Source organism: Pristiophorus japonicus, chromosome 3 (genome assembly GCF_044704955.1).
Source record: "Pristiophorus japonicus isolate sPriJap1 chromosome 3, sPriJap1.hap1, whole genome shotgun sequence".
In the NCBI taxonomy this organism is placed as follows: domain Eukaryota; kingdom Metazoa; phylum Chordata; class Chondrichthyes; family Pristiophoridae; genus Pristiophorus; species Pristiophorus japonicus.
This window is the reverse complement of record NC_091979.1, coordinates 186,120,855-186,138,099: the sequence shown is the minus strand read 5'-3', so window position 1 is coordinate 186,138,099 and position 17,245 is coordinate 186,120,855. Positions and strand designations below refer to the sequence as shown.

General features: G+C 46.9%; 1 protein-coding gene across 1 annotated transcript in view; it reads left to right on the top strand.

Moving 5' to 3' along the window:
• Positions 1–15,969, top strand: part of cdk15 (cyclin-dependent kinase 15) — an 85,543-nt gene extending 69,574 nt beyond the window's left edge. The window contains exons 14-15 of the mRNA XM_070876103.1: positions 13,657–13,778; positions 15,068–15,969. Coding sequence (XP_070732204.1) covers positions 13,657–13,757 — 101 coding nt within the window. The 3' untranslated portion in view covers positions 13,758–13,778; positions 15,068–15,969. The remainder of the gene's footprint in view (positions 1–13,656; positions 13,779–15,067) is intronic.
• Positions 15,970–17,245: the final 1,276 nt, after the last annotated feature.

The window sequence follows — 17,245 nt, the reverse complement described above, 5'->3', positions numbered from 1 at the left end:
CATTGCTTGTGTCTCTGTGGCTTTGGTTGTATCGCTTCTCAGCCTCCATGTGGGTGTCACGCAAGGGGGTCATCAGCCAGTTGGCTAGGTCATATCGGTTGTCACCAAGCATCCAGCATTGTCCTTGTGGCAGACTCTTAAAGATGTCAGAGACAGTGCTCTCACGCAGGATATGAGCCTCATCGAAGGTGCCTGGGCATTTGGCATTCACTGCCATTATGGTCTGGTTGTGGTCGACAACTAGTTGGATCTTCAGGGAGTGAAATCCTTTTGTGTTACGAAAAAGCTCTGGGTCCTGAGAAGGTGCCCGCATGGCAATGTGTGTACACTGTATTGCTCCCTGCACCATGGGGAACTTAGCAATGCGGCAGAATGCTCCAGCCCTGTCAGTCTGAGACTCCGTGGTCATGAGGAAGCTGATAAAGTCCATCCTATGCGCGTACAGGGCCTCCGTGTCCTATCTAATGCAGCGATGCATGGCATGGCGAGACAGAGGGCAAATCTCGATTGCGGAGGCCCGAAAGGAACCGGACGCATAGAAAGCCAGTGCCGCAGTGACCTTGACCTCGACCGACACTGATGTCCTGATGGCAGGCTTCATATGTGACCTGATGAGCTCACATAGTTCATTGATCACCACCTTTTGGAAGCGCAGTCTCCGAAGACAGGTGTGCTCGGACACGTCGAGATAAGACTTCTTCTCCCTGTAAGTGTGGGGTGTGTATGATCTGGACCTCCTCCTCATTCTTGCACATCTTAAATTGGGCACATAATGATGTGCATCAGACATTGAGCCATTTGCACTCTGCAGCATCTGTGTATTAATCGATGCTGGCTGAGAAATGGCTGGCCCCATTCCAATGAAATTATAATAGCGATTGATCAGAAGCAATAATTTCCACACTAAAATACACCTTCAGTAAACCCCAATCGTCCAGAGTCTGAAAATATGTCTGATGAGATGGTCACTTCACCTGAGAAGAACTCCAGAGTCAATGCAAACTCCCCCGAAGTTGAAGCAGGTTTTTGAATGAAGCGAACTGCGATTTTAAAAATGTCACCTACGCCGCTGTGTTTTATTCAGAACAGTTCCACTTTTCCTGAGCGGTGTTTTGGGCGAGCGATATTATGGGTGAGATGTGGTCGAGGTGGTGAAAGTGATGCTGGGCGATCGCCTGGTTGTTAGTTTCGGCAAATGTGATCTTTACGACAAAATAAAATGGGTGGTTGGTATTGAATCTTGGCGTTAATTACGTGCGGAAAGTAACGCTGGCCGATATTATGGGCATTAGTTTTGCCCATTCTGATAATTCAGTCCAAAAAAAGAGGGCGCGCGGTATTATTTTTTTCCCGGCGTTACGTATATGGGGAAAGTAACGCTCAGCAATAAGTATCCGAAAAATGGCCGTTAGTTTCCATTTTGTGGCTAAATGGGCGATATCTGGGCATTACACCTCATTTCAGCGATAAAATGGATGTTAAGTGGGCGTTACGCATGCAAAAATGTGTAAAATCTAGCCCATAGTCTCCTTCATTTAAGCTTAGTAAGCTGGTTTTAGATCCAACCTTTGTCACCTTCCATCTGATTTTGAAATTCAACCATGCTGTCTACGATCATTCATTCCAAGGGGATCCTTTACTAGGCGATTGTTTATTAATTCTGTCTTGTTACACAGGACCAGATCTAAGATAGCCTGCCCCCTGGCTGGTTCCGTTACATACTGCTCAAGGAACCCGTCCCTTATGCACTCTATGAACTCTTCCTCGAGGCTACCCAGACCAATTTGATTTGTCCAATCAATATTGAGGTTTAAATCACCCATGATTATTGCTGTTCCCTTTTTACAAGCCCCCATTATTTCCTGGTTTATACTCCGACCAACAGAGTTGCTACTGTTAGGGGGCCTATAGGCAACACCCACCAGTGACTTTTTCCCTTATTATTCCTTATCTCCACCCAAACTGTTTCAACATCCTGATCATTTGAGCCAATATCATTTCTCACTGTTGCAGTGATTCCATTCTTTATCAATAGAACTACCCCATCTCCTTTTCCTTTCTGTCTGTCCCTCTGGATTGTCAAATACCCCTGATATTTAATTCCCAGTCCTGGTCACCTTGCAACCACGTCTCTGTGATAGCTATCAGATCATACCCATTTGTATCTATTTGTGCCGTCAACTCATCTATTTTATTACGAATGCTACATGCATTTAGACAAAGTGCCTTTAAATTTGTTTTTTTACCCTTTTTTCCTGCTTCTTTTCTCTCTCCTTCAAACTCATTTTCTTTACTTTTGCTTTCTAATTCCAGCTTTACTCCCCTCCCTACTGGATCTATCGTGTCATGCGCCTCCTGTGCCATGTGGGAAATCAGGGACGCTTCCAGTGTCTCTGACGACTGTGTGCAGGAAGTGTATCCAGCTGCAGCTCCTGTTAGACCACATGACGGCACTGGAACTGCAGATGGATTCACTCTGGAGCATGCACGATGCTGAGGATGTCGTGGATAGCATGTTCAGTGAGTTGGTCACACCATAGTTAAAGGTTACAAAGGCAGATAGGGAAAGGGTGACCATCAGGCAGAGCAGAAGTAGGAAGGCAGTGCAGGACTCCCCTGTGGTCATCTCCCTCCAAAACAGATATACCGCTTTGGATATTGTTGGGGGAGATGGCTCACCAGGGGAAGGCAACAGCAGCCAAGTTCATGGCACCGTGGGTGGCTCTGCTGGTGGCTTTCCTGGAGGGCAGGAAAAAGAGTGGGAGAGCTATAGTGGTAGGAGATTCTATTGCAAGGGGGATAGACAGGCATTTCTGCGGTCGCAACCGAGACTCCAGGATGGTATGTTGCCTCCCTGGTGCAAGGGTCAAGGATGTCTCTGAGCGGCTGCAGCACATTCTGGAGGGGGAGGGTGAACAGCTGGTTGTCGTGGTGCATATAGGTACCAACAATATAGATAAAAAAGCGGGCTGAGATCCTACAAGACGAATTTAGGGAGCTAGGAGTTAAATTAAAAAGTAGGACCTCAAAGGTAGTAATCTCAGGATTGCTACCAGTGCCACGTGCTAGTCAGAGTAGAAATAGCAGGATAGCTCAGATGAATACGTGGCTTGAGGAGTGGTGCAAAAGGGAGGGATTCAAATTCCTGGGACATTGGAACCGGTTCTAGGGGAGGTGGGATCAATACAAACCGGACGGTCTGCAGCTGGGCAGGACCGGAACCAATATCCTAGTGGGGGAGTGTTTGCTAGTGCTGTTGGGGAGTGTTTAAACGAATATGGGCATGGGGTTGGGAACCTATACAGGGAGACAGAGGGAAATAAAATGGGAGCAGAAGCAAAAGATAGAAAGGAAAATAGTAAAAGTTGAGGGCAGAGAAACCCAAGGCAAAAATCAAAAAGGGCCACATTACAGCAAAATTCTAAAGGGACAAATAGTGTTAAATAGAGAAGCCTGAAGGCTCTGTGCCTCAATGCGAGGAGTATTCATAATAAAGTGGACGACTTAACTGCGCAGGCAGCTATTAACGATTATGATATAATTGGGATTATGGAGACATGGCTCCAGGGTGACCAAGGCTGGGAACTCAACATCCGGTGTTATTCAACATTCAGGAAAGATAGACAGAAAGGAAAAGGAGGTGGGGTAGCATTGCTGGTTAAAGAGAAAATTAACGCAATAGTAAGCAAGGACATTAGCTTGGATGATGTGGATATGGATAGAGCTGCGGAACACCAAAGGGCAGAAAACGCTAGTGGGAGTTGTGTACAGACCACCAAACAGTAGTGAGGTTGGGGATGGCACAAACAAGAAACTAGGGATGCGTGCAATAAAGGTACAACAGTTATCATGGGCGACCTTAATCGACATATAGATTGGGCTAACCAAGCTGGTAGCAATACGGTGGTGGAGGATTTCCTGGAGTGCATTAGGGATGGCTTTCTAGACCAATATGTCAAGGAATCAACTGGAGAGCTGGCCATCCTAGACTGGGTGATGTGTAATGAGAGAGGACTAATTAGCAATCTTGTTGTGCGAGGCCCCTTGGGGAAGAGTAACCATAAAATGGTAGAATTCTGTATTAAGATGGAGAGTGATACTTTTAATTCAGAAACTAGGGTCCTGAACTTAAGGAAAGGTAACTTCGATGGTATGAGATGTGAATTGGCTAGGATAGACTGGCAAATGATACTTAAAGGGTTGATAGTTGATAGGCAATGGCAGACATTTATAGATCACATGGATAAACTTCAACAATTGTACATCCCTGTCTGGAGTAAAAATAAAACGGGGAAGGTAGCTCAACCGTGGCTAACAAGGGAAATTAGGGATAGTATTAAATCCAAGGAAGAGGCATATAAATTGGCCAGAAAAAGCAGCAAACCTGGGGACTGGGAGAAATTTAGAATTCAGCAGAGGAGAACAAAGGGTTTAATTAGGAGGGGGAAAATAAGAATATGAGAGGAAGCTTGCAGGGAACATAAAAACTGACTGCAAAAGCTTCTATAGATATGTGAAGAGAAAAAGATTAGTGAAGACAAACGTAGGTCCCTTGCAGTCAGAATCAGGTGAATTTATAATGGGGAACAAAGAAATGGCAGACCAATTGAACAAATACTTTGGATCTGTCTTCACTAAGGAAGACACAAATAACCTTCCGGAAATACTAGGGGTTTGAGGGTCTAACGAAAAGGAGGAACTGAAGGAAATGCTTATTAGTCAGGAAATTGTGTTAGGGAAATTGATGGGATTGAAGGCTGATAAATCCCCAGGGCCTGATAGGCTGCATCCCAGAGTACTTAAGGAAGTGGCCCTAGAAATAGTGGATGCATTGGTCATCATTTTCCAACATTCTATTGACTCTGCAGCAGTTCCTATGGACTGGAGGGTAGGTAATGTAACACCACTTTTTAAAAAAGGAGGGAGAGAGAAAACAGAGAATTATAGACCTGATATCGGTGGCGGGGAAAATGTTGGAATCAATTATTAAAGATGAAATAGCAGCGCATTTGGAAAGCAGTGACAGGATCAATCCAAGTCAGCATGGACTTATGAAAGGGAAATCATGCTTGACAAATCTTATAAAAATTTTTGAGGATGTAACTAGTAGAGTGGACGAGGGAGAACCAGTGGATGTGGTGTATTTGGACTTTCAAAAGGCTTTTGGCAAGGTCTCACACAAGAGATTAGTGTTCAAAATTAAAGCACATGGTATTGGAAGTAATGTATTGACATGGCTAGAAAACTGGTTGGCAGACAGGAAGCAGAGAATCGGGATAAACAGGTCCTTTTCAGAATAGCAGGCAGTGACCAGTGGGGTGCCGCAGGGATCAGTGCTGGGACCCCAGCTATTTACAATATACATTAATGATTTAGATGAAGGAATTGAATGTAATATCTCCCAAGTTTGCAGATGACACTAAGCTGGGTGGCAGTGTGAGCTGCGAGGAGGATGCTAGGAGGCTGCAGGGTGACTTGGACAGGTTAGGTGAGTGGGCAAATGCATGGCAGATGCAATATAATGTGGATAAATGTGAGGTTATCCACTTTGGTGACAAAAACAGGAAGACAGAATATTATCTGAATGGTGACAGATTAGGAAAAGGGGAGATGCAACAAGACCTGGGTGTCATGGTACATCAGTCATTGAAGGTTGGCTTGCAGGTACAGCAGGCGGTGAAGAAGGCAAATGGTATGTTGGCCTTCATAGCTCGAGGATTTGACTATAGGAGCAGGGAGGTCTTACTGCAGTTGTACAGAGCCTTGGTGAGGCCACGCTTGGAATATTGTGTTCAGTTTTGGTCTCCTAATCTGAGGAAGGATGTTCTTGCTATTGAAGGAGTACAGCGAAGGTTCACCAGACTGATTCCCGGGATGGCAGGACCGACATATGAGGAGAGACTGGATCAACTGGGTTTGTATCCACTGGAGTTTAGAAGGATGAGAGGGGATCTCTCAGAAACATATAAAATTCTGACGGGATTGGACAGTTTAGAGGCAGGAAGAATGTTCCCATTGCTGGGGCGTTCCAGAACTAATGATCACAGTCTAAGAATAAGGGGTAAGCCATTTAGGACCGAGATGAGGAGAAACTTCTTCACTCAGAGAGTGGTTAACCTGTGGAATTCTCTACCTCAGGAAGTTATTGAGGCCAATTCGTTAGATATATTCAAAAGGGAGTTAGATATGGCCCTTACAGCCAAAGGGATCAAGGGGTAATAAGGGAAAGCAGGAAAGGGGTACTGAGGTTGAATGATCAGCCATGATCTTATTGAATAGCAGTGCAGGCTCGAAGGGCCGAATGGCCTGCTCCTGCACCTAATTTCTATGTTTCTATCTAATTTCAGGTTCCCATCCCCCTGCAAAGCTAGTTTAAACCCGTCCCAACAGCACTAGCAAACCCCACCGCAAAGATATTGGTCCCGGCTCTGTTGAGGTGCAATCTGTCCAACTTGTACAGGTCCCACCTCCCCCAGAAGCAGTTCCAATGCTCTGGAAACTAAAGCCCTCCCGCCTGCACCATCTCTCCAGCCACATATTCATCTGCTCTATCCTCCTATTTCTGTACTAACTAGCTCGTGGCACCAGGAGTAATCCGGAGCTTACTATCTTTGAGGTCCTGCTTTTTAATCTCCTAGCTCCCCAAACTCTGCCTGCAGGACCTCATCCCTCTTTCTACCTATGTCATTGGTACCGATATAGACCACAACCTCTGGCTGTTCACCCTCTCCCCCCAGAATGCCCAGCAGCCGCTCAGTGACATCCTTGACCCTGGCACCAGGGAAGCAACATACCATCCTGGAGTCACGTCTGCGGCCGCAGAAACGCCTGTCTGCTCCACTGACTATTGAATCCCCTACCACTTTAGTTCTTCCATTCTTCATCTTCCACCCCCCACCCTCCCCCGTGCAGCTGAGCCACCCATGGTGCCGTGAATTTGGCTCTGGCTGCATTCCCCAGAACCACCATCGACCTCACCGGTACTCAGAACAGTTGGAGAGCGAGATGGACTCAGGGGACTCCTGCACTACCTGCCTAGTCCACCTCTTCTGTCCATTATGATAGAACATTGAGAAATAATCATAGAACAGTGAATAAACAAAACTATAGGGCAATGATTAAGCTATGAGTAAATGATAACACAACAATGAGTAAATAATACAACTACAGGTAAATAATGACAGAACTGGGAATGATTGGGTTAGTGTCAGGGTGTGATAGAGGGTTGGAGTGTTTTACTTTGTTTACATTTCTTTGCACTTAGTGCCAGTATTTGTGACTGTATCAGTGCTAGTCCTGGTCCCAGTACCGAGATCAGCTGCAGTACCAATGGCCCCGATATTAATGAGGTAACGTGCTGGGCGCAGGGCTGTCCGATATTGTGTGGGAAACTCGGAATTATGTTCAGCGCGCCTCTCGGTGGCTTTTTAACTCAGCCATCTCATTATTATTTTACTTCCGGGTTCATCATCCAATCCGTGGCAGAGGGCGTGACGAGGACCCACATGATGCAAACTCAATTCCAATATTTAATGGACCAATCCAAAGATGCAATTTGGAGGAATTGGAGTTGGGAAGAAGAGAAGAGAAGAGAAAGTTCCAGAATGGAATTGAGATGTTCAAAGGCTGCGCCCTGGTTCACTGATGCCTCCCTTGAGGTGCTGCTGGGTGGGGGCTGAGAGGAGCCAGAGGGACATGCTATTCGCCAGCAATGAGAGGAGAAAACCTGTGCCAGAAACAAAGAAGATGTAGTTGGAGTTTGTCCAGGAGGTGAGCAGCAGGAGCATAGTGCCACACTCCTGGATGCAGTGCAGGAAGTGCTTTAATAACCTAACCAGATCAAGAAAGGTGAGTACAGTTGCCCATTCACCTACATCATGCTGCGTGCATCATCCCAACTCCCTCACTCTGCCTTTTCAAGCCTACTGCAACACTTCACTTTGCACACCCACTTCCCTGCAGCTGCACCCATCCTTCTCTGTCTATGCACTTACTCACATTCCTATCTAACATCCATCATTCCCAATTATCCTTATGCAATTTCATGCCTCTCCCTCACTAAAAACTCTTCAAACATCAGCTGACCACGTGCCATTACTCATTCTGTCATTGTAGGAGAAGCGAGCACAGAACACCGAGGAGAGGGCGAGAAGTGGAGCTGGTCCTCCAAACATCTTCCAACTGACAAGTGCAGAAGAGAAGGCACTGGAATTCAGTGGCATTTTGGCGTCCTGGCCATGGGAGATGGGGAGCTCCCAACTACCTGGTGACTCAATTAAATATCAACAACTCACATGTCATACGGCACTCAGTCATGCTTGATTTCAATAGTGAGTGAATTAGGCAGATAGTTGGGTTTTAACCTGGTGAGTCACACTTCACAAGTGAGCAAGAGCAAATGGTGGTAGCAGTGAGAGGGCACAATCCTCTCCAAGCTCTGCTCAGCTGGACACAGATGCTGTACCCTGGGAACCGTTGATAGAAAGGAGAATCATTGAGCAGCAGAAGACAATGTGAGATGTACTGACAAGCCTTCCAAGCACACTAACCATGATTGCAGAGAGAATGGAGGAGTACAGCTCAAGCATTAGTGGGTTTATGTAGCAGGGCATTGCGATGATGTCTTCTTGTATGGATAGAGTGGCCAATTCCATGGAATATCAAATGAGGCAGTCAATTGAGTCCATGCATGCCTTGACCACAGCCATGCAGACTCTGCTATCTTAAATAGGATGACAGATACCTTAGCCTTGGCCTTACAATGCTGCCCTGTTCTGCACCAAAATACTCTTCACCTCGGTGGTAGCAGTGAAATGCAGCTGGGCCACGAGAGGGATGATGGCGAAAGGGGACATGGAAGTGGGGACTCTACTCAAAATGCTATCACTTCTCACCCACAACCCACCTCTCAGTCAGTAGCCCGTATGCTGCCTCGACTCCTGATGGCCGAGTCTACTCCTACATAGGTACAGGTGGAGCAGTCTTTGGCAGGGCCCTCACAGGCTCCAAAGGATGTCAGCCAAGAGCATCTCAGCAGTCAGAGCAGGGATCTGAGCAGCCTGCTGTAATATAGAGCTCCCCCTCGTGGACTACTGTCCACCTAGTGGACTATTGTGATAATGCAGCTGCTGATGTAAATACAATAAAGGATTATGTGACAAGGTCACATAACAAATTCCTGTGGAGCCATCCTGTGTTTGTGATGTAAAGAATATATAAAATTGGCGACAGGGATGGCAACCTGAACAGAGCATCAGCATAACTATGATCAGCTGATCGTCTGTACTCAGTGTCATATGGATATGCTGACAAAATCAAAGCCCATCTCTGCATTCGGGCTGCAGCTAAGGTTGGAACTGGAGACTTTAGATGGAGGATTGCTGTCAGGGGCTTATGGTCAGTAATGATGGTAAACTTACGACCATACAAAAACTTACTTACGTTCACTGGCACTGAAAGTGCGTGAAGCAAAAGCAATTAATCGCTCCTTCCTACTATGTAGTACATGAGAGATCACTGCCCCGACTCCATATGGAGAGGCATCACATGTTACCTTGATCTCCTCAGATGCATCATAGTAAACTAACATGGTACTCTCTACCAACTGGCTTTCACTCTTTGAATGCTGTGTCGCATTCTTTTGACCACTTCCAATGGACCTGTTTTCTCAACAGCTCATTCAGTGGATGTAACACTGTAGCCAAATTTTGTAGGAACTTTCCATAATAGTTCAAAATACCCAAAATTGATTGAAGTTCAGTAACATTCTTGGGAGTGGGTGCATTTTTGATTGCATCTAGCTTTCCCTTGGTTGGATGTAAACCATCTTTGTCTACTCTGTGCCCTAAATACTCCACTGAGTTTTGAAAGAACTCACACTTGTGAGCAGTCACTGATACACTGTACTTCTCTAGCCGTTTGTGCACTTCATTCAATACATCATTATAGATTTTCCTGTTTGGTGCTGAAATGAGTATGTCATCTCAGTAATAAATGCGTTGCAAAATCTGGTTCATCACCTCTTGGAATATGGCGGGGGCGGAAGACACTCCAAACGGTAGCCTATTAAATTGAAATAGGCCTAGATCAGTATTTATAGTCAAGCATGACTTGGACTCCTCATCTAGCTCAAGTTATAGGTAAGCATTTGTCAGATCTAGCTTCAAGAAGATCTGACCACCTGTCAGCGTTGTGAACAAATCTTCTACCTTTGGCAGTGTATTGGGTAAATTACCCTCTAGAACCTGGTTTACGATTACTTTATAATCACCACACAACATTACCTTACCATCTGACTTGCGTACAACAACAATGGGTGTAGCCCAAATACTTAGATCTATCTTAGAGATAATGTTCTCAGTCCCTCGTCTTTTGAATTCTTGCTCAACTTTCTTCTTGAGTGCGTATGGTGCAGGACGTGGCTTGCAATAAACTGGTCTAGCTTCCTTCTGCACCCTGACACTCATTTTAGAGCCTTGGATTGGACTACCTATTTCACGGATACTGCTTGATGACATCATCCTTCAATGCAAATCTCGTTTCAACACAGAAAAATTTGATTCCAATCCAGCTTCAGTGATCCCAACCAATTTTTACCTATTAAGGCAGGCTGGTCTCCTACCTCTACTATAAGAGGCAAACTCTGAAACTGATCCTTGTATGGTGATACCTTCTACCATAGGGATTTGCTCTCCTGAGTAGCCTTGCAGCTCTATCTTCGACTTTTCCAATGGAAAATCACTCAACTTGTCGAGATATAGCAATTCCAGTACTACAATCATGGATGCACCAGTGTTGACTTCCATGGGTATCCTGGTTCCTGCAACGTCTACTTGGATGACGATACTTCCCGAATCATTTTTAAGTACCGTTGTGTTCCTGATGACGTGCATCTCCAGAACCTCCACCTCCTGTTGCTTCTCTTCAATGCTATGTAGTGTCTGGTGATCTCTACTTATAGCGTTGAAAGTTAGTTTACTCTTCAGTCTGCATACCTTCGCAAGATGCCAGTTTTCTTGCAGAAGAAACACTCTGCCTTCACATATGGACAGCTTTAAGCAATGTGTTGTCCGAGGCATCGCTAGCACGACTTCAATGCGTTGTTACCTTGGCCAGTTGCTGAGGCCTTGGGGCCCAACTACCTTCTACTTTTAACTTGTAGGCGATTCACCTCGGTTGGCTGACGACTGGAAATAGCACGAAATTCTCAGGAGTATTGGTTGGCCATATCCATTGACATAGCTGTCTGACAAGCTAAATCAAAAGTCAAGTTACCGGTTGTCAATGACTTTCTTCTGATTGCTTCATTTTTCATCCCACAAACGAAGCAGTCACACAATGCTCGTTCCTGATCATTTCTGAAATTAGAGTGAATCGCTAGCTTTTTTAAAGCTACAATGTATTCACTGATACTCTCATCGTGTAATTGATTTCATGTTCCAAACGATAACTTTCAGCAATTTCTAGGGGCTCAGGACTGTAGTGCTGGTCTAACTTGGTTAAAATCTCTGTCAGTGGTGTGACCTTCGGCTTGAAAGGTTCAGCTAATCTTTCAGGGTTTCATACACCTCGGGGCCTGCTTCAGTCAGGAAAATAGCCCGTTTTCTTTCTAACACCACACGGTTACAGTTTTCATCATCGGGGACTTCGACGATACTATTTGTGGGGAAAAACATTTCTAGCTGCTCCACATATGCTTCGAAAGTCTCTCAGTCATGATGGAACTCACCCAAGTGCCCTATTATTCCCATAGTCGTGGCATCTGGACTCTGGCAATATTGACAGTGTGCTTGAAATTTACCTTGGATTTTTAGCTGTGCTGCAAAACAAAGACCTTCTCAAAGTCTCTCTGTTGTTTGACTGAATGACACCAACAATTTCAGCTAGGGAATCTGATTATCCTATCTTCACCACCAATGTGTTTGGGATGTCGTGAAGAATATATCACAACTGCATCTACCTCCGCTCAAGCCACAGGGGTTGCACCACCTAGGAGTAGTAGGAAAAGGAAGAGTAAAGCTTTCTAGTATATGAGTAAATGTTGTGTTAAGTTTCTCTTGGTTAGTTCGGTCACATAAATATTATTTTTCATACTTTCCCGTCTTATCCATTCTTGGGTGGTGGTGGCAAGTCACCATTTAACTTTGATGATGAATGGGAAAACACAAATAGACGAGGTCCAATTGGGGGACTTTCAAAGGGTGCTTGGTTGTTTGCAGGATTACCTTATGTCTGTGACATTGGGGGGGGGGGGCGCAGTGCGGTGGCAGAGGCAGAGTTCCCATTGCATGCACTTGTGTTATGGATCCACTGGTGCAACCTAAGTGAACCTTGCATTAATGGAATCCCTGGCTTCCTGGGCAGCAATTTGAGCAGCTGGGGGGGTGGGGGTGCATTGCCCTCATTACCTTCCTCCTCCTCGTCTTCCTCTTCCTCCTCCTCACCCTTTGAATCTTTAGAGGAGGATCTGAGTTCCTTCTGCCTATCCCCTCTCTGTCTCTCCCCTCTCTGCCTCTTCCCTCTCTGCCGCTCCCCTCTCTGTCTCTCCCCTCTCTGCCTCTCCCCTCTCTGCCTCTCCCCTCTCTGCCTCTCCCCTCTCTGCCGCTCCCCTCTCTGCCTCTCCCCTCTCTGCCTCTCCCCTCTCTGCCTCTCCCCTCTCTGCCTCTCCCCTCTCTGCCTCTCCCCTCTTTGCCTCTCCCCTCTCTGTCTCTCCCCTCTCTGCCTCTCCCCTCTCTGCCTCTCCCCTCTCTGCCTCTCCCCTCTCTGCCTCTCCCCTCTCTGCCTCTCCCCTCTCTGCCGCTCCCCTCTCTGCCGCTCCCCTCTCTGCCTCTCCCCTCTCTGCCATTCCCCTCTCTGCTGCTGTCCAGCTACAGGTCTCTGAGCAGCAGACTGCAGCTGGTGCTGGTGACAGTCATATTAGTCCTCGTCTGAGGTCCAACCTAAGGCAGCAATAGCGCCACCCATCCTGATGTGTTTGAGAAACCTCCAAAGTGTAGAAGGTAACCTCTCAGCAAAAGTATTGTGAACAAACGCTTTCCCACTAGCATGTGAGGAAGCAGCTATGAGTACTGAGTATTTCTTTGATTTTCATTCAGCCCCCACAATTGCCACTGTGCTCTCGCCTTGCATTCACTGGCAACTTTCTGGAAGCTCGGAAAACTCATTGGACCCAATGTTCAACTTGAAAGTGTGTGTAAATATAGCTCGAATTGAGTTATTAAAGTAAAGTAATTGGTAAACCGCCTCTCTCAAAGAGCCTAACGCACTGCAGTTAAATGCGGAAGTCGGCGAGTTGGAACTGGCTTCCCGATGCGCTGTCATTTTCCGCGGATTTATCCCTCCTCACTCGCACCCAAACCCACATGCTTCACCATGTTAAAATTCCCTTCAATGTCAATGTTAGTGCGATTGCAAGTACCAGCATCAATTCTACAGTGTGGGACAGTGCCAGTGTCAGAGGTCATTGCACTGACCACTGTTTGCTGATGGTGACAGTTTGCCCTGTGATTGCTGGCGGTTTATTGACTATCAGTTACTGGTCAGTGGGACATGGCATTCCTGCCTGTATCCGAGTTGAATTTTAATGGCAGCACCGAGTGTTGAGGCTGCTTGACACTTCTGTTCTCCCACTGACTGCTGCCCTTGTTCCTCTTACAGTGATTTCCATCTTTAGCGTGGCTGGTGTTCGGCTGGAGCCAGAAGCCCGGAATGCTTTCCATCCCTTTCGAAAGGACAGGTGCACTTCAATTCTTGCCTGAGGTGGAAAGAGAAAGAGACAGGTAGGGGCCATATTGAGATCAGGTCACTGCAGCCTGTGACAGGGTGTTGGGGGGGAAAACTGGAAATTGGAAGAAATCTTCCTCCTCTCCCTTTCCTCTGAGGAAGGGGTTATTCCCAGAGCTCTGGGAGTCGGTGCCTAACTGTGAGGGACCCAGACTGGCAATCAGTGCTTTGCTGGGAGGCTGACTGGGTCAGACACTTGGTGAGAGACTGCCCAGTACAATCAGTGATGGCTCCATTGCCATGTGTGGCACAAGACAATGGGCCAATATAAACAGCATGCTATTACTTGTACAGTGTATGCTTGTACAGTGAGGGTCCCTGATGCCGAGTATCGCCACAGATCTGAGTTTACAGTTCAGGCTCCTGTGTGGAAACTGCTGCGATTTAACGAAGGTGAAAAATGATCAGGGGTCCGATCCTGGCCTTTATCCCCTGTCCAATCTCATACACACCCTGTACTGCCCGCTCTATATCCCACCTGGTACTGCCCGCTCTATATCCCACCCTCTGTCCGCTCTATATCCTACCCTGTACTGCCCGCACAATATCCCACCTTGTACTGCCCGCTCTATATCCCACCCTGTACTGCCCGCTCAATATCCCACCCTGTACTGCCCGCTCTATATCCCACCCTGTACTGCCCGCTCTATATCCCACGCTGTACTACCCGCTCTATATCCCACCCTGTATTGCCCGCTCTATATCCCACCCTGTACTGCCCGCTCTATATCCCACCCTGTACTGCCCGCTCTATATCCCACGCTGTACTGCCCGCTCTATATCCCACCCTGTACTGCACGCTCTGACATTCTCATTTGAACTATCTCACACCAGTTTGTGTTGGGCAGGGGAGCTCACTAACTGCACTGTGTCCGACAGTGTCTTCTCAAGCAGTCAGTGCTCACTTTCCGGAGTAAGTCATCGGATAGTGATCATGAATCAGAAGCCTGGACAAATTACTTCCTCCTAACCCAGCGCACTGAGGCCAGTTGTTGCCTCCCATCCGTCCCCTCTGGTTTTGGAACTGTCCCGGCTAAGATCATTAACTCAAATCAGACTCTGATTGCAGGTCCTGCTCTGTTTGGCTCAATCACACACTAGGCAAAGCCATCTGTCGTTCGACTAATTCAGAGTGTCAGTTTATCATTTTAGAGCCGAGACAGTTAGGATCTTCCTGTGGGGCTCCACTTGTCTCTCCCTGTTAATGCTGCTGAGGATAATTCCATAAGACAGATTGGATAGCCAGCGATTTCACCTTCGTAATCCTCAGCTCTTTACTTTGCAGATTGGTTTTTGTGAGACACTTACATTCGACCCATCCAGACCCTCGACATCAAGAGACTGAAGACCCTCTGACTCATATCCTGGCCACATCTTCGTAAAGTCATATTGGATCAAATTCTCGCCCATGGTGCTCTACCTGCCTGGAAGTGTTTGATGGGGCAGTAGCGAGAGAGCTTTACTGTATATCTAACCAGTGTGTACCTGCTCTGGGATTGTTTGATGGGACAGTGGCAAGGGAGCTTTACTGTGTATCTAACCAGTGTGTACCTGCTCTGGGATTGTTTGATGGGACAGTGGCAAGGGAGCTTTACTGTGTATCTAACCCATGCTGTACCTGCCCTGGGAGTGTTTGATGGGACAGTGGCGAGGGAGCTTTACTGTGTATCTAACCCATGCTGTACCTACCCTGGGAGTGTTTGATGGGACAGTGGCGAGGGAGCTTTACTGTGTGTCTAACCCATGCTGTACCTGCCCTGGGAGTGTTTGATGGGACAGTGGCGAGGGAGCTTTACTGTGTATCTAACCCATGCTGTACCTACCCTGGGAGTGTTTGATGGGACAGTGGCGAGGGAGCTTTACTGTGTATCTAACCCGTGCTGTACCTGAGTACTCCTGAACTCTAATTTGGAGAACTCAATGCCCTTGAGCAGTGTCTCTGCTCCAGCTTTCGTCAGCAGCTCATGAACCTGATGGCTCTGTCTTTGCTTGGTGTTGTGGACCATTGTGACCACAGCCGACTTCAGTATCTTGAGGAGTTGCCCAGCGCCAATGACATGGTGAATGTATCTGTATTTAACCCGTGCTGTACCTGCTCTGTTTGACGTGGCATTGAGTGCCAGAAATGGAGAGCACTGTCATTTTTTGCTTTGATAAGCTCATGTCATAAATATCATTTTAAAAACATGGATACATTTTGAAGTTGGGAGAGTTGTGTGATTGAAAACATGGATACATTTTGAAGTTGGGAGAGTTGTGTGATTGATAACTGTCATTGTGGGTTGATTGAGGGGACAGTGTGTGATTCACAGCTGTCTCTGTAGGTTGGTTGGGAGACAGTATGTGATTGACAGCTGTCTCTGTAGGTTGGTTGGGAAAGCTGTAGTCCTGGCTCCAGTACTGGGCTGGGGAGGTGAAAATCGGACCGCATTCCCACACCTGCTCACTGTGAGGACATCGGGCGTCAGTTACACCCATCATGGTGGATTTGCCTACCATCACTCACTATCCGGTCTCACACGTGAAGAACCAGAACCCAAATGAGGTATAGAGGGTGGCTGGTGCTTAGAAACCATATCCCACCGAGATGTCTTTGCCTCTCTGGAAGCAGTGTGGGGGAGAGGGGGCAGGGGTTGGGGGAGAGATTGATGAACTGTCCCACAAAATCTAGATCGAGTCGTTCGGGTTCCATTGTATGGAGCGCCGCTGAACATTGTCCTGTGGGAACGTTGCCCTGTGGGAATATTGCTCTGTGGAAGCCCCTTACTCTTCAGTGATGCCCGAAAACCCAACTGCCATTTTCCTATGTGTCCCTGATTGGCAGAGCTGAGAGGTCTGACCATTAACTGGCTCTGTCTGTTGCGGCTGTTATCATATATTAACTGAGGGTCAGTGTGAGGAATTCTGTGTGTAACTAATCCAGAATAAACTGTGTCTGATGTGGCTGTTTTTCTGGTGTCAATTCTATTTGATTTAAATCAATGAGAGATATTTTTAACACGGTGAAAGACTTCATCCCCTGGGTTGGTGGATTCCAACATATTTGATTCTGTGTTGAGTGTAAGGCCAATATCCAGGTAGCAGGAAAATCCACCCTCCCTCAGCGACATTTACCACCCAATGTTTTTATCTTCTCTGCCGCTGTGCCGTCTCCTGCCCATCACCGTGCGGGACACGTGGAAGAGTAACAGAGAGTGGTCATTCACACACCCAGTTCTGGAGTTCAATGGTCGTTCGGTCCTTTAAAGTGCCACAGCAGCGACCCACCCACCTCGCTGACTCCAATAGCCGGGGCAGAGACTTTCCCCAGGAGCCACAGAGTCCACCCTCTCAGCAATATCCGGGGCACCACTTCTGCTTGCCTGTCTCCTGAGGATTGAGAATCCGTTTCTCCTGAAAGAGCGGCCAGAAAAGCCCAAGCATCTGAAGGGAAGGACTCTTCCCAGAGAGTGATTAGGAGTAC